Below are 12789 nucleotides of genomic sequence, written 5' to 3' on the forward strand. Positions count from 1 at the left end.
CACTTGAACTTGAGGAGTCAGCTTGAGGCAGCATGTGGATTTAGGGAAGTTTTTACTTGAACTAAGTCATCCTCTGAGACTGCTGGGGGAAGTGGTAGGGTAGAAACACAAAATAGACAAAGTTTGGAATAGTCAGATTCCACGTTGCTGAGAATGTTGTAGGCCCAGGGAGTCAGCAGGGGCAGGAAACTTGGATTTGTACGCTGGCCCCTTCAGCAACATTGGAGGCCCAGCCGAGGGCCACTGAGGCACTGCCTCAGGTTTGTGTCACTTTCTCACTTGTACCCTGCAGCCCAGTGGTGAAGAATGAAAACTGGGTAGTTGGTGGAGTAGGACAGTGCTGGAGTTCTGTGGGGCAGGGACAGCAAAAAGACAGCGAGTGAGGACGTCGCAGGAGTGCTGGCAGGAGAGCGGTGGGGTGCTGTGCTGGCAGTGTGGAATTAGCAACTTGGGGAAGGACCTTTAGCCAGAAGGAACCTCACAGATAGAGAACGTGGATGAGTCAAGGGATGGGAAATCCAACAGATTGAATTTCGAGGATGGTGGGAGCAAGGAATGTTAGGAGACTAAGGTTTAAAAAGGAGGTGTGAGTGTAAGATTTCAGAGGAAAAGCAGTTCTGGGCAATACCAGGTTCGTAGGTGCAGCCTTGGAAATGGGATGTCAGAGTGAGCTAGAGGTGAGGTCCACAGTCCTTATGCAACACTCTGGGTGCCTCGTGTGTTTGAGAATTCAGAATTTGGGAAAGGTATGTAGTCATGCACCACACGATGCGAAGACTGTAAAAGTAGGTGAACATCAGATCAGCCACCAAAAATGTATAGTCATATTAAGTTTTGTTTCTAAATGAGTTTGGGGAAAAAAACCTTTGAGAGTTTTTTGGATTTCAGATTTACAGATAAGAGATTGTCCACCTGTATAAGGCCTGGGGCCCAGACAATGGGAGGTCCAGGAAAAGAAGAAGTCCATAAGTGTGATGCCAGCACCCCTGAAGCCTGGGGAAATTCTTTCTGGAGGTCACAGTTGGTGATTCTCTGGAGGTTGTCCAGAGATGTCCCTCTCAGGTGCTGTCACTGATATGACAGGGCCTAACGTGGGACCACACATGTTCAGAGAACCCATTTGCTAGTGATTGAAACTTCCCTGAAGTAGTTCTTTTGGGTGGCAATTAAGTGAAATGATTTAAAGTGGAAGAGAGGCAACTAACTAGCTCAGACTAGCGATTCATTCAGAGCAACTAGCTCAGACAAATTCATTACACAGCATGTAGTGAAGATAAAGACGAAGTAAATGTCTAGGACATGCTTTTTACATAGGTAATTCATACTTTGCCTACATTTAAAACAGATTAGAGGCAGTTTAAATTATCGTAGCACATATAAAACAATGAGTAAAAGTCAGAAATGGTTTTTGGTGTTTCATCTGTTTTTTAGTTATGGTACTATCAGCAGAAACCTCGAATAAAGTTAGTTGTTACCATTAAGTGTTAAGTTGAACTGCAAATTTTCTGGCAGTTATGGTTGAGGAAAAATGTCATATAGTTCTCCTGAAGGAAAAGGGGGCATAGGAGTTCATCTGAAAAAAACAGAGTTTGCTGGCATTAAATTCCTGCCTGAATCTGAGGACATCGAATAGTAGAACGGATATCGTGTCTCTGTTACAGAGACTATGGCAATGTTCTTCACATAGATCCTTTCTATCGGCCCCCCGTCAAACCCAGCATCTTCACATTGAATGAGAGCTCCTCACCTACACCGTGCCTCTCAGATGAACACTCAGCCACCCCCACATGCACAGCATTTATGGTGACCATGGGTAAGTATAGCTAGTGGGTGGTTCTCTGCACTAAACATTTAGCAGCCTAAGTGTTCTTCCACACACTGAGGTTAGCCCCAAGGTACCCCACAGTCAGAGACAAATGTTTTTGTCAATAAAGAGTTTTGGTTTTTGGTTTTTGGGAGTTTTGTTAAGACAGAGTCTCACTCTGCCACCCAGGCTGGAGTGCAGTGGTGTGATCTCAGCCCAGTGCAGCCTCCCAGACTTAAGGGATTCTTCCACCTCAGCCTCCCAAGTAGCTGGAACTTGTAGGTATGCACCACCATGCCTAATTTTTTTTTTTTTTGGAGAGACAGGGTATCCCTATGTTGCTCATGCTGGGCTCAAGCAATCCCTCTGCCTCAGCCTCCCAAAGTGCTGGGATTACAAGTGTGAGCCACATTGTATCTGGCCACTTACTTGTTTTTTAGCTTTTTATTTTGAGATGCTTGTAGATTCACGTGCAAATAATAAATTCAGAGATCTCTTATACCTTTTACCCAGTTTCTCCCAATGGTAACACATTGCAAAACCACTGTACACTATTACACCCAGGATAGTGATGCTGATACAGCCAAGACACAGAACATTTCCAAGCCCACAGGAATCCTCATGGGCCCTTTTCTAGCCACACTCACTTCCCTCCTTCTTCAGCCTACCCCTTAGTCTGGCAACTATGATTCCATTTATGTAACATTCTTGAAATGACAAAATTGTAGAAATGGAGGAGATTAATAGTTGCCAGACTAAGGAGAACTTTTCCCCAAAAGGAATGTACCATTTTGGTTTTTCTGAGTCAGTTTAATTCTCTGGAGATTCACCAGTTTGTTCCTTTTTATTGCTGAATAGTAGTCCAACTTATGGATGTACTGTAGGTTTTTTAGTCATTTGCTCATTGAAGAACATTTGGATTATGTCTAATTTAGGGCTGTTATGTATAAAGATGCTACAAATATTTGTGTACAAGTTTTTGTATGAACACAGAACTTCATTTCTCTAGGATATGTGCCCAGGAGTGAATTTGTTGGGTCTTATGATAGTTGCATATTTCATTTTTTAAGAAACTGCAAAAACGTTTTCTCTAATGACTGTGCTGTATTACATTCCCACCAGCAACGTAGGAGTGATCCAGGTTCTCCACATCCTCAGCAGCATCTTCATTTTTTTCTGTTGAATCCATTCTGATAAGTGTGTAGTGATACCTCTTTGTGGTTTTTATTTGCAGTTATTTTCTAATGGATAATGATATTGAATATATTTTCATGTGCTTATTTGACATCTGTATGTTTTCCTTGGTAAAATACCTTCTTCATGTCTTTTGCCCATTGTTTTAATTGGATTGCTTGGGGTTTTCTACTATTGATTTTTAGAGTCATTTACACATTCTAAATACTAGTACTTTGTCAGATATGTGGTTTGCAAATAATTTTTACTTGCCTGTAGTGTGTCTTTTTATCCTTTTATAGTCCATGATTCATTTTGAGTTCATCTTGTATGAAGTGTGAAACTTAGTTTGGAGTTCACTTTGACTTAAAGTGGGGGGAAGATGTTAATTTTTAAGTCACTTTCCTAATAGTTACAGGGCTGTTCACATCATCTGTTTCATATTCAGTGAGTTGTGGTAGTCGTGTTTTTCAATCAAGTGGTCCATCATTTCATCTAAGTTACCACATTTATGTGAATAGAGTTGTTTATAGTATTCCCTTACCATCATGTTGATGTCTGTAGGGTCTATAGGAATATTCTGTTTCGTTTCTGATATTGGTAATTTGTGTCTTTTTTAGTTATTTTTGTTCATTTTTGGGGGTTTTTGGTCAGTCTTGCTAGGTTTGTCAGTTTTACTGATCTAATCAAAGAACAGCTTTGTGTTTCATTGATTTTTCTCCGTTGCTTATCTGTTTCAATCACAGCACCTTCTGTTCTTATCTTTGTTATTATCTTTGTCCTGCTTACTTTAGATTTATTTTTCTGCTCTTTTTTTAGTTATGTAAAGTGGAAGCTTTAATTGTTAATACAGGACTTTCCCCCCCCGTTTTGTGTATGCTTTTAGTGCTATAAATTTCCTCCTCACCCCTGCTTTATTGATGTCCCACAAATTTTGATATATGGAACTTTCAGTTTCATTCCCTTCCATTTTTTTTCTTTTGAGACTTTCTGTGACCCATGAATAATTTAGAAGTGTGTTGCTTAGTTTCCAGTCTTCCAAGATTGGAGACTTCTCCTATCTTTCTGTTATTGCTTTCTACTTTGAATCCACTTTAGTTGGGAGAATGATTTCACTTCTTTTGATTTCAATTCTTTTAAATGTGTTAAATGATTTCACTTCTTTTAAATGTGTTGAGGTTTGTTTTATGGCCCAGTATATGGTCTATCTTGGCTTATGACCCATGGGCACTTGAAAAGAATGTATATTCTCCTGTTTTGTGTGGACTAGTTTATAAATGTTCATTAGAGTCTGTTGGTTGATAATGGTGTTAAGTTCTTTCCTGATTTTTCTGTCTAGTTGTTATACTGTTGAGAGAAGGTTGTTGACATCTCCAAATGTAATTGTGGATTTCTCTTTTAGATGTTTCTGCTTTACATAGCTTTCAGTGCTTTTGTTTGATGCATTTACATTTAAGATTGCTGTAACTTCTTGGTGGATTGACTGTTTTATCATTATATAATGTCCTTTGTTTCTAGTAATTTTCTTTCCTCTCAAGTTCATCTAGTATTAATATAGCCACCTGCTTTCCTTTAATTAATGTTTCCATGATTTTTTTTCCATCCTTTTACTTCAACCTGCCTATATCATTGTATTTGAAGTACGTTTCTTATAGACAGCATATAATTGGGTCATGATTTTTAATCCAGTCTGCCAATCTCTGTCTTTTTAATTACATAAGTAGACTGTCTACTTTTAATGTGCTTATTGATATGTTAGGACTTAAATCTACCATTTTATTTTTATTTTGTTTTCTCTATTTTCTTTTTCCTGCCTTTTTGTGGGTTACTTGTATATTTTTTAGAATTCTGTTTTGTCTGTAGCATTTTTTAGTGTATCTCTTTTTTAGTGGTTGCTCTAGGTATACATTATATGTACATAACTTCTCATGGTCCTGGGGTCATCATTTTACCATTGCAAGTGAACTATAGAAACCTTATCTCCCTTTATGTTTCTTTGCTTTCCCCCAGTTGTCTTAAATATTTCCTCTACATACATTTAGAACCAAATCAGATAATGTTTGAATTTTTGCATCAGTCATCAAACATAATTTAGAAGACTTAAGATATGAAGGAAATCTTGTTTTATTTATATTTTTTTCCTAATCCTCCAAGGTTCCTTCTTTTATCATTTCCTTTCTGTTTTGGTAACTTCCTTCAGCCATTTTTTTAGGGTAGGTCTGTTGGATATGAATTCTCTGAGTTTTGTTTCATCTGAGAATGTCTGAATATTCCTGAAGGATATTTTCATTTGAGTATAGGATTCTGGAATGACACTTGTTTTCTTTGAGTACTTGAAAAATGCTTCCTTTTAGCCTCTGTGGTTTCTAATGAGAAATCTGTCATTCTAATTGTATTTTCCTTATAGGTAATGTGTCATTTTCTCTGGCTGATTTCAAGGTTTTTTTGTCTTTAGTTTTCACAAGTTTGATTATAATGCATCTTGATGTGGATTCGTTTCTGTTTACCCTTTTTGAGGTTTGCTCTTTTTTTTTTTTTTTTTAAGTCTATATAGGTTTAGTCTCACCAAATTTAGGAAGTTTTTACCCATTGTTTCTTTAGGTACTTCTTCAGCCCTTCCTTTTTCTCCTTTCCTTCTGAGACTTTGATAACACAAATGTTAGATCTTTTGTTATAATTACACGGGTCCCTGAAGCTCTGTTCTTTTTTTTTAGTCCATTTTCTCTCATAATTTCTAATTGTCTGTATTTGTTTACTGAGTATTTCCTGTCTCCTCTGTTCTGCTATTGAGCCCATGCAGTGAGCTTTTTATTTCAGTTACTATATTTTTCAGTTCTGAAATTTCCATTTTGTTCTTCTTTAGCGTCTATTTCTTTGCTGAGGCTGTTTTTTCAGTTGTTTCGAGCATGTTCATAATTGCTCATTGAACAAGCATTTTTATGATGGCTTTGTCAGGTAATTTCAACATCTCTCTCATCTTGGTGTTGGCATCTGTTTATTGTTTTGTTTGTGTTTTCATTTGATTTGAGAAATTTCTGATTCTTGGTATGAAGAGTGGCTGTAGATTGAAACCTGGACCATTTGGGTATTAATGTTCTGAGACGGGATCTTACCTAAACCTTCTGTTGTAACTGGCTTTCTCTGACTGCTCTGGCAGAGGCAGAGGAAGGCGTTGTACCACCTTTTTATTGCCAGGTGGAGTTAGAAGTGCTGGTTTCCTTCTGTCCTCTGTTGACTTGCAAGGGCAGGGAGGCTCCTCATTACTGCTGGGTAGGGCTGGGAGTTCTGGTTCCCATGTTGTCTTTGCTGACACCACTGGGCAGTGGTAGAAGTCCTGACTGTCCACTTGGCCTCCTCTGTCACCACCTCAGTGGCAAAGGGAGGGGAGAGATGGCTCCTTAGTGCCTGGCCAGGAAGGGCATTCATTACTGACTGTCTGGAATGAAAGGCTCAGCTCCCTGCTTAGCCCTCCCTGATAGCACCATCGCCAGCATGCTGGAATGTCTGGTTACAGCCTTGCAAGGGTGGAAGTCTTGGCTCCCACTTTGGCCTTTGTTGGCATGGGTGGATATGGCACCCCAGTTCTTACCGTGGTGTTGGCCTGGAGCCTTTGTCTTGCTGGGCTGCCCCTTTCCTGCACCTTTGGCAAGAGAGAGCTGGCTTTTGTCGAGGCTTTATCTGTGCACATTGGTGTTTCTGAGTGGATGTGTGTGGCAAAAAGAAAATCCAGGAACCTTACTATCATGCCTTTCCTCAGACCCCAGTCTCCCTCCAGTCTGTCACCTTCTCTGCCTTTCAGAGTCATCTTCTTTGTTTTTGTATACTGCCTAGAGTTTTTAGTTGTGCTTGGCAGGAAGAATAAGGAAAAGATCTACTCCATCTTCCCAAAAGTGTAAGTCTCCAGGTGTTTTGTTTGTTTGTTTAAATGAGATTTATATTTCCCAATTAGGGAAAATCTTGGGCTCCACTAAGTGTAGAGACTGAAATGGGATTAGAAAGTCATTTGTAGAAATTTGCACTGTAAAGCCACAGATTGGTACTAATCTCACAAAAACCAAACTCATTGGTCATAACCACTAATCCTAGAAGAGCATTACAGTCTACTTATTGATAGGATAAATTATTTATAAAGGATTGAGATGGGATAAGCATTTGGACTTGGGTTAGTGAGTCTCAGAGCAGGTCACAGCATTGGTATATTTCACTGTTGAGAAGGCTAAATACTGACTTGTGCAGCCTGGCAGATGCTGCTGAGCACTTGCCACATGCTGGGCGCTGTGCAAGGCACTGGGGCTGGAGAGATCAGTAAGGCCTTATCCCTGCCCTTAGGTGCTTAGACGAATAGAGCCAAGGGGTTCCATGCCAGGAGCCTGGAAAGGGGCAATCTCAGGGAGAATGTTGCAGAAGAGCTTCATGTCCAGAGACAGACCCGAATGATTGCATGACCTCAGTAGGTGAGGAGTCTGTGTGGAGATCGTGGGAGCAGGCAAGCAGGGTGACCAGCCTCAGGGATGCTTCATCCGGGCAGTGGTGTGAACCCGACGAACCTGGCTGCTCTACCAAGATACCTTCTCTGCCACCAGGGTCACCTTGGGCATATTTCTCACTTGGTCACTTCAAAGGAAACACACTTCTGAGTTTTTCTAAACGGCTTCTCCATTCAGCTTGTACCATCTTTATTTAGATGGGTTAATTTTTATTACTGATTATGCACCAGTTAAGTTGTGGTTCCCGTACAGCTGGGAGACATCCTGCCTTCCCCACTGTTCATTGAGTTCATTAATTCATCTTTGAGAGGACAGTCTCCCTCTGAATTCTGTTTTTTTAATTGGCAAATAATAATTATATATGTTATACAATGATTGCCCCTGATAGGTCAAGGGTGGAGCATGTGGAAGAGTTAGGGATAGGCTGGAGCAGACACTGGTAAGGTAGGTGAATCCAAATTTGAACTTTATCCTGTAGAAAATGAGTGACAGGATAACATTTCTAAGCTTTAAAAATGTTTCAAAGGGAAGTCAGGGCTACTGACAGTGTAGAAAATGGAGTGGGGTGGGAGAGTGGGGCAGGAAGAGATGCTCATCAGGGAGACAAGGCCATTACGGGTGGCCAGGCAACACTTGAGGAAGCCCTGGGCTCAGGGAGTGGCAGTGGAGGTGCATGAGAAAGGCATTTGAGGTTTTAGAAGTAGAATCCAATCCTACCGATTGATTGATGGTAAAATTGCATTGTTTAGATCATTTCTTCCAGGTGACTCAGAATTCCCCCAATTCTGTTCTGAATGACAGCACCTATCCACCAGAGATTCCCAGGGGACAGAGAAATAGGAAATGAGGCCCTGCATTTTCGCCAGCAATTCCCCAACACAGGTCTCTGATAAACCTGGATAGAATTTATACCTAAAAGCCAGGGTATTCTTTTGTTTTTGTTTTTTATTTCTTTTTTTGTTTGTTTTGTTTTTGTTTTTTTGGAGTAAAGGTCTCACTCTGTACCCCAGGATGGAGTGCAGTGGTGCAATCATAACTCACTATAACCTCAAACTCCTGGGCTCAAGAGATCCTCCTGCCTCAGCCTTCTGAGTAGCTAGAACTACAGGTGTGTGCCACCACACCCGGCTAGTTTTATTTTAAAATTTTTTGTAGAGATGAAGTCTCACTATTTTACCCAGGCTGGTCGGGAACACCTGGCCTCCAGTGAGCCTCCTGCTTTGGCTTCCCAAACCTTTGGGGATTACAGGCCACTGCTGCGCCCAGCCCTGGGATTCCTAAATTGACCATACATTATTACTATCACCTGGAGGTCTTGTTAAATAGATTGCTGTGCCTACCCGCAGAGTTCTGGTTCTGTAGGTCTGGAATGGGGCCATAGAATTTGCATTTCTAACAAGGTCCCAGGTGATGCGGACTCTGGGGCAATGGGGGACACTTTGAGAACTACTGACCTAACAAAAGATTTGGAAGAGTCTCTCCTTTCCCTGAAGCCCAGTTTTTCTACTGGAACCCAGCCCTAAGGAAGAGACAAGACCCTTAGGAACACGCTTGCCCTGAGAGTCAGCTTACTGCTTCAGCCCACCCAGAGGCAAGCGGGAGGCAGAGGCCACTCCCTGTGCACAGCCTGTGGGGACAGAGACTGCCTGCAGCTAGACGTCGGCCATCCCGTCTTATCAGTCAGGTTAGGGAAGGCACATTGTCTCCCCTCCCACTAACATTTGAACTTTTGGGAATCCAAACAGCAGAAGAAATCATACATGGCCCTGAAGTAGCTCCTAGCCTGGGTGGTTGGATTGATGTTGATACCATGGACCAGTGGCTCTCAGCCTGGGTGCACAGTAGAATCCCTAGGTTCTATCCAGAACTGTTGAGTCAGAATCTCTCTGAGGGGTGGGGCCTAGACCCTGAGGGGTGGGGCCCAGACTGCAGTATTTTCTTTTTAACATTCCATGTGTTATTCTGAAGTGTGTCTGGTTAAGAACCATAATCACAAACTTGAGAATCCACATGATGTTTTTGGGATAGTTAACTCAGTTTTGGACATTTGGGACTTGGATTGTTGATGTTAATGAAATTGAGCCCTAGGGAGAATGTAAAGGAAAAAGAGAAAAAGCTCCAAGGGCAGATCTCTAGGGAATACCAGCAAAGATAGAGTCAGCAAAGAAGTTGTCAGAAGAAGGGGTTCATGGTGGGGCCTGGCAGGGGCTACATTCTACAGTGTCCAGTGGAACGGGAAGGTCATGTAGAATGAGGAATGATAGGCATCATGGGCTTCAACAGGTTAGAGATTCTTGTCAACCTTTTCAAAATCACTTTTGTTAAGGTGCTAGGGACAGAAGTCGAAGGGCTGCATATTGAGTTAATAAGGTGATTATTTTAAGATAAAAAGGGTAAATTACTCTTCCATGCAATAATTTTTTTTTTTTTTTTTAGATGAAGTCTTGCTCTGTCACCCAGGCTGGAGTGCAGTGGCACAATCTCAGCCCACTGCAACCTCCACCTCCTGAGTTCAAGCAATTCTCCTGCCTCAGCCTCCCGAGTAACTGGGATTACAGGCACATGCCACCATGCCCAGCTAATTTTTATATTTTTAGTAGAGATGAGGTTTCATCATATTGGCCAGGCTGGTCTCAAACTCCTGACCTCGAGTGATCTGCCCTCCTCGGCCTCCCAAAGTGCTGGGATTACAGGCGTGAGCCGAATTAATCTTTTGTTACTGAAGTTTTCAACTTAACTATTGTCATGTTAGGTATTTTTTGTCTACTCATAGCTTCACTTTTTGAGTTTAGTTTTTGAAAATTCATTTCCAGCCATTTCGTATTTATTATGGAAGTTTCAGGTTATTGTAAATATAGATTATTTATACAGATTTACTGCCCCTCACCCAATGAACCTAAGCATGATAAAATTGTATAATTGCAGGTGAGAAGTTTATTATATGGGGAACTGATCTTGACTGTATGAGAAATTTTGAAGTATTCTCAGCCTGGGCTGTTGAACTCTCAGAATGTAAGAAATCCCAGAGCTCATGGAGCAAAGCAGGACACTCCCCTTCCTGTCTACCATGATGGGGAGAAGCTCTGGCTCTTCGATATAGGTCAGGGGCCTGTTTTTTGTTGGTTTGGTTTGGTTTGGTTTGGCTTGGTTTGGCTTGGTTTGGTTTTTTGAGGCAGGGTCTTGCTCTGTTGTCCAAGCTGGGGCACAGTGGCACGATTATAATTAAACAAACTAGTCAGTCCTATGCTTGAAACGAGATGCCCCTTCAATTTTTGAGACTTACTATCCAAGTTATGGTTTCAGATCTAACACTTCTTGTAATCAGTGTGCAATAAATGATGAAATGACATTCCTGGAAATCACTAAGCGATTTACTTACTCTTTTTCTAGCTCAGGCTCAGCAAACTTTTTCTGTAAAGGGCCAGGTAGTAAATGTTTGAGGCTTTATGGGCCACAAACTATCTCTGTTGCCTCTTCTTATTTGTGTCTTTTTTTCGACCACTTCAAAAATGTAAAAATCATTCTTAGCTCCCAAGCCATAAAAAACAAGACTGCAGGCCAGATTTGGCCCATGGGCCATAGTTTGCCAACCCGTTTTAAACACTGAGGTTTGAGTCTCCCATTAATGGTGGCATTCTCTGGGATAACGCCTAAAACATTGGAGTTTTAATTAAGTTGTATTAAGTCACCATTATCGAAAAGATGTATTAGAAATTATGACCCGTACAGACTGGGTTAAAATGTGGCTTGTGTGTCTTCTGCAGCTTGCACCTGCCTGCCCGTCCAGGTGATTTTGCAGGCACAATCTGAGGTGCTAGAACCTGGGGCTTTCTCTGCCTCTGTCTAGTCCTGCTGGATTGTAAGCTCCATGAGGGCAGGGGTTATGTTGTTTGCTACTATGTTCCCAGCACACAGAACACTGCTGGGAAATATGTTCGGGGCTGGTTCTCATTTGTCTTGATAGCATCCAGATTTTTCAAAGTAGTTGGCTTTCTGTATGTCCATTTTACTCTCTGTCCATATATATACACAACATTACATAGTACTCATGCACCAGTTACCATTCCCAGGGATTATGTAATTCCTCAGTACAGCCCTGTGTGGTCTTGTCTCTCCATCGTACAGATGAGAGGCCATGATCAGGCAGCTAGTTTGTAGAAAGCTGCCAGGGTTTGCACCCAGCCATTATGGCTACACTGCTGGGACTCTTAGTGCCCCTAAAGGGAAGCACTTGAGCGGCTCGTTGTTTATGTCACCATCAGGCTTCCATCTCCCAGCAGATGTCAGAGGATCTCTGGTTTTCACTTCTGTAACTTTTCAAAGCTCCATCACCCTTTGGAGAATATAAGAACATTCTGAGACAGACATACAGATTTGTCAAAACTGCCGAGTTTGTCCAAACTCACTGAACTGTACCCTTAAAATGGGTGTGTTCTATTATATATAAGTTGTATCTCAGTAAAGTTGATTTTTAAAATTGTTCTCATCACAAAGTCAAATGGATTTGGAAAGCTTTAATTAGAGAAGAAAAAAAGAAACCTTTTTTAATCAGAAGAGTCCAGCCTCTTCCAACAAAAGTTGTAATTGCTTTGTTTTCCAAGCTAGCTATTTAAAAATCAGGAGTTCTGGCCAGGCACGGTGGCTCACGCCTATAATCCCAGCACTTTGGGAGGCCCGAGGCAGGCAGATCACGAGGTCAGGAGATTGAGACCATCCTGGCTAACACAATGAAACCCCATCTCTACTAAAAAAATACAAAAAATTAGCCGGGCATGGTGGCGGGCGCCTGTAGTCCCAGCTACTCAGGAGGCTGAGGCAGGAGAATGGTGTGAACCCGGGAGGCGGAGCTTGCAGTGAGCCAAGATCTCGCCACTGCACTCCAGCCTGGGCGACAGAGCAAGACTCCATCTCAAAAAAAAAAAGAAACAAAAACAAGAGTTCTTTTACTTTAATTTTTATCCTCAGGGAAAGGAAAACCTCTTCAGCGCAAGGTGAAACCACCTAAGAAGCAAGAGGAAAAGGAGAAGAAGGGAAAGGGAAAGTCGCAGGAAGATGAGCTGAAGGACTCTTTGGCTGATGATGACAGCTCCTCCACCACCACAGAGACCTCCAACCCCGACACAGAACTGCTCCTCAAGGAGGTACGGGCTGATCTCACACAACAAAACACGAGGGAGAAAGAGAGGTCTCCTGCAGCTCACAAGACCTTCCATCTCATAGATTCTGGTTTTAGTACAAAAGTAATGTTTAAATCTAGGATGAGCACCTACTGAGGAATGGTTCATGTGCTGGGCGTGCCTCCAGAGTCATTCCCCTGCAGACAAC

At 41.8% G+C, this 12789-nt stretch overlaps 1 protein-coding gene across 16 annotated transcripts in view; it reads left to right on the forward strand.

The window, feature by feature from the left end:
• Positions 1-12789, forward strand: part of TMEM131 (transmembrane protein 131) — a 241376-nt gene that overhangs the window by 209270 nt on the left and 19317 nt on the right. For all 16 annotated transcript variants that reach the window (XM_515638.8, XM_016949046.4, XM_016949047.4 and 13 more), the window contains one exon: positions 12430-12605. In XM_515638.8, coding sequence (XP_515638.3) covers positions 12430-12605 — 176 coding nt within the window. The remainder of the gene's footprint in view (positions 1-12429; positions 12606-12789) is intronic.

The sequence above is a fragment of the Pan troglodytes genome, chromosome 12 (assembly GCF_028858775.2).
Source record: "Pan troglodytes isolate AG18354 chromosome 12, NHGRI_mPanTro3-v2.0_pri, whole genome shotgun sequence".
NCBI classification, from domain to species: Eukaryota; Metazoa; Chordata; class Mammalia; order Primates; family Hominidae; genus Pan; species Pan troglodytes.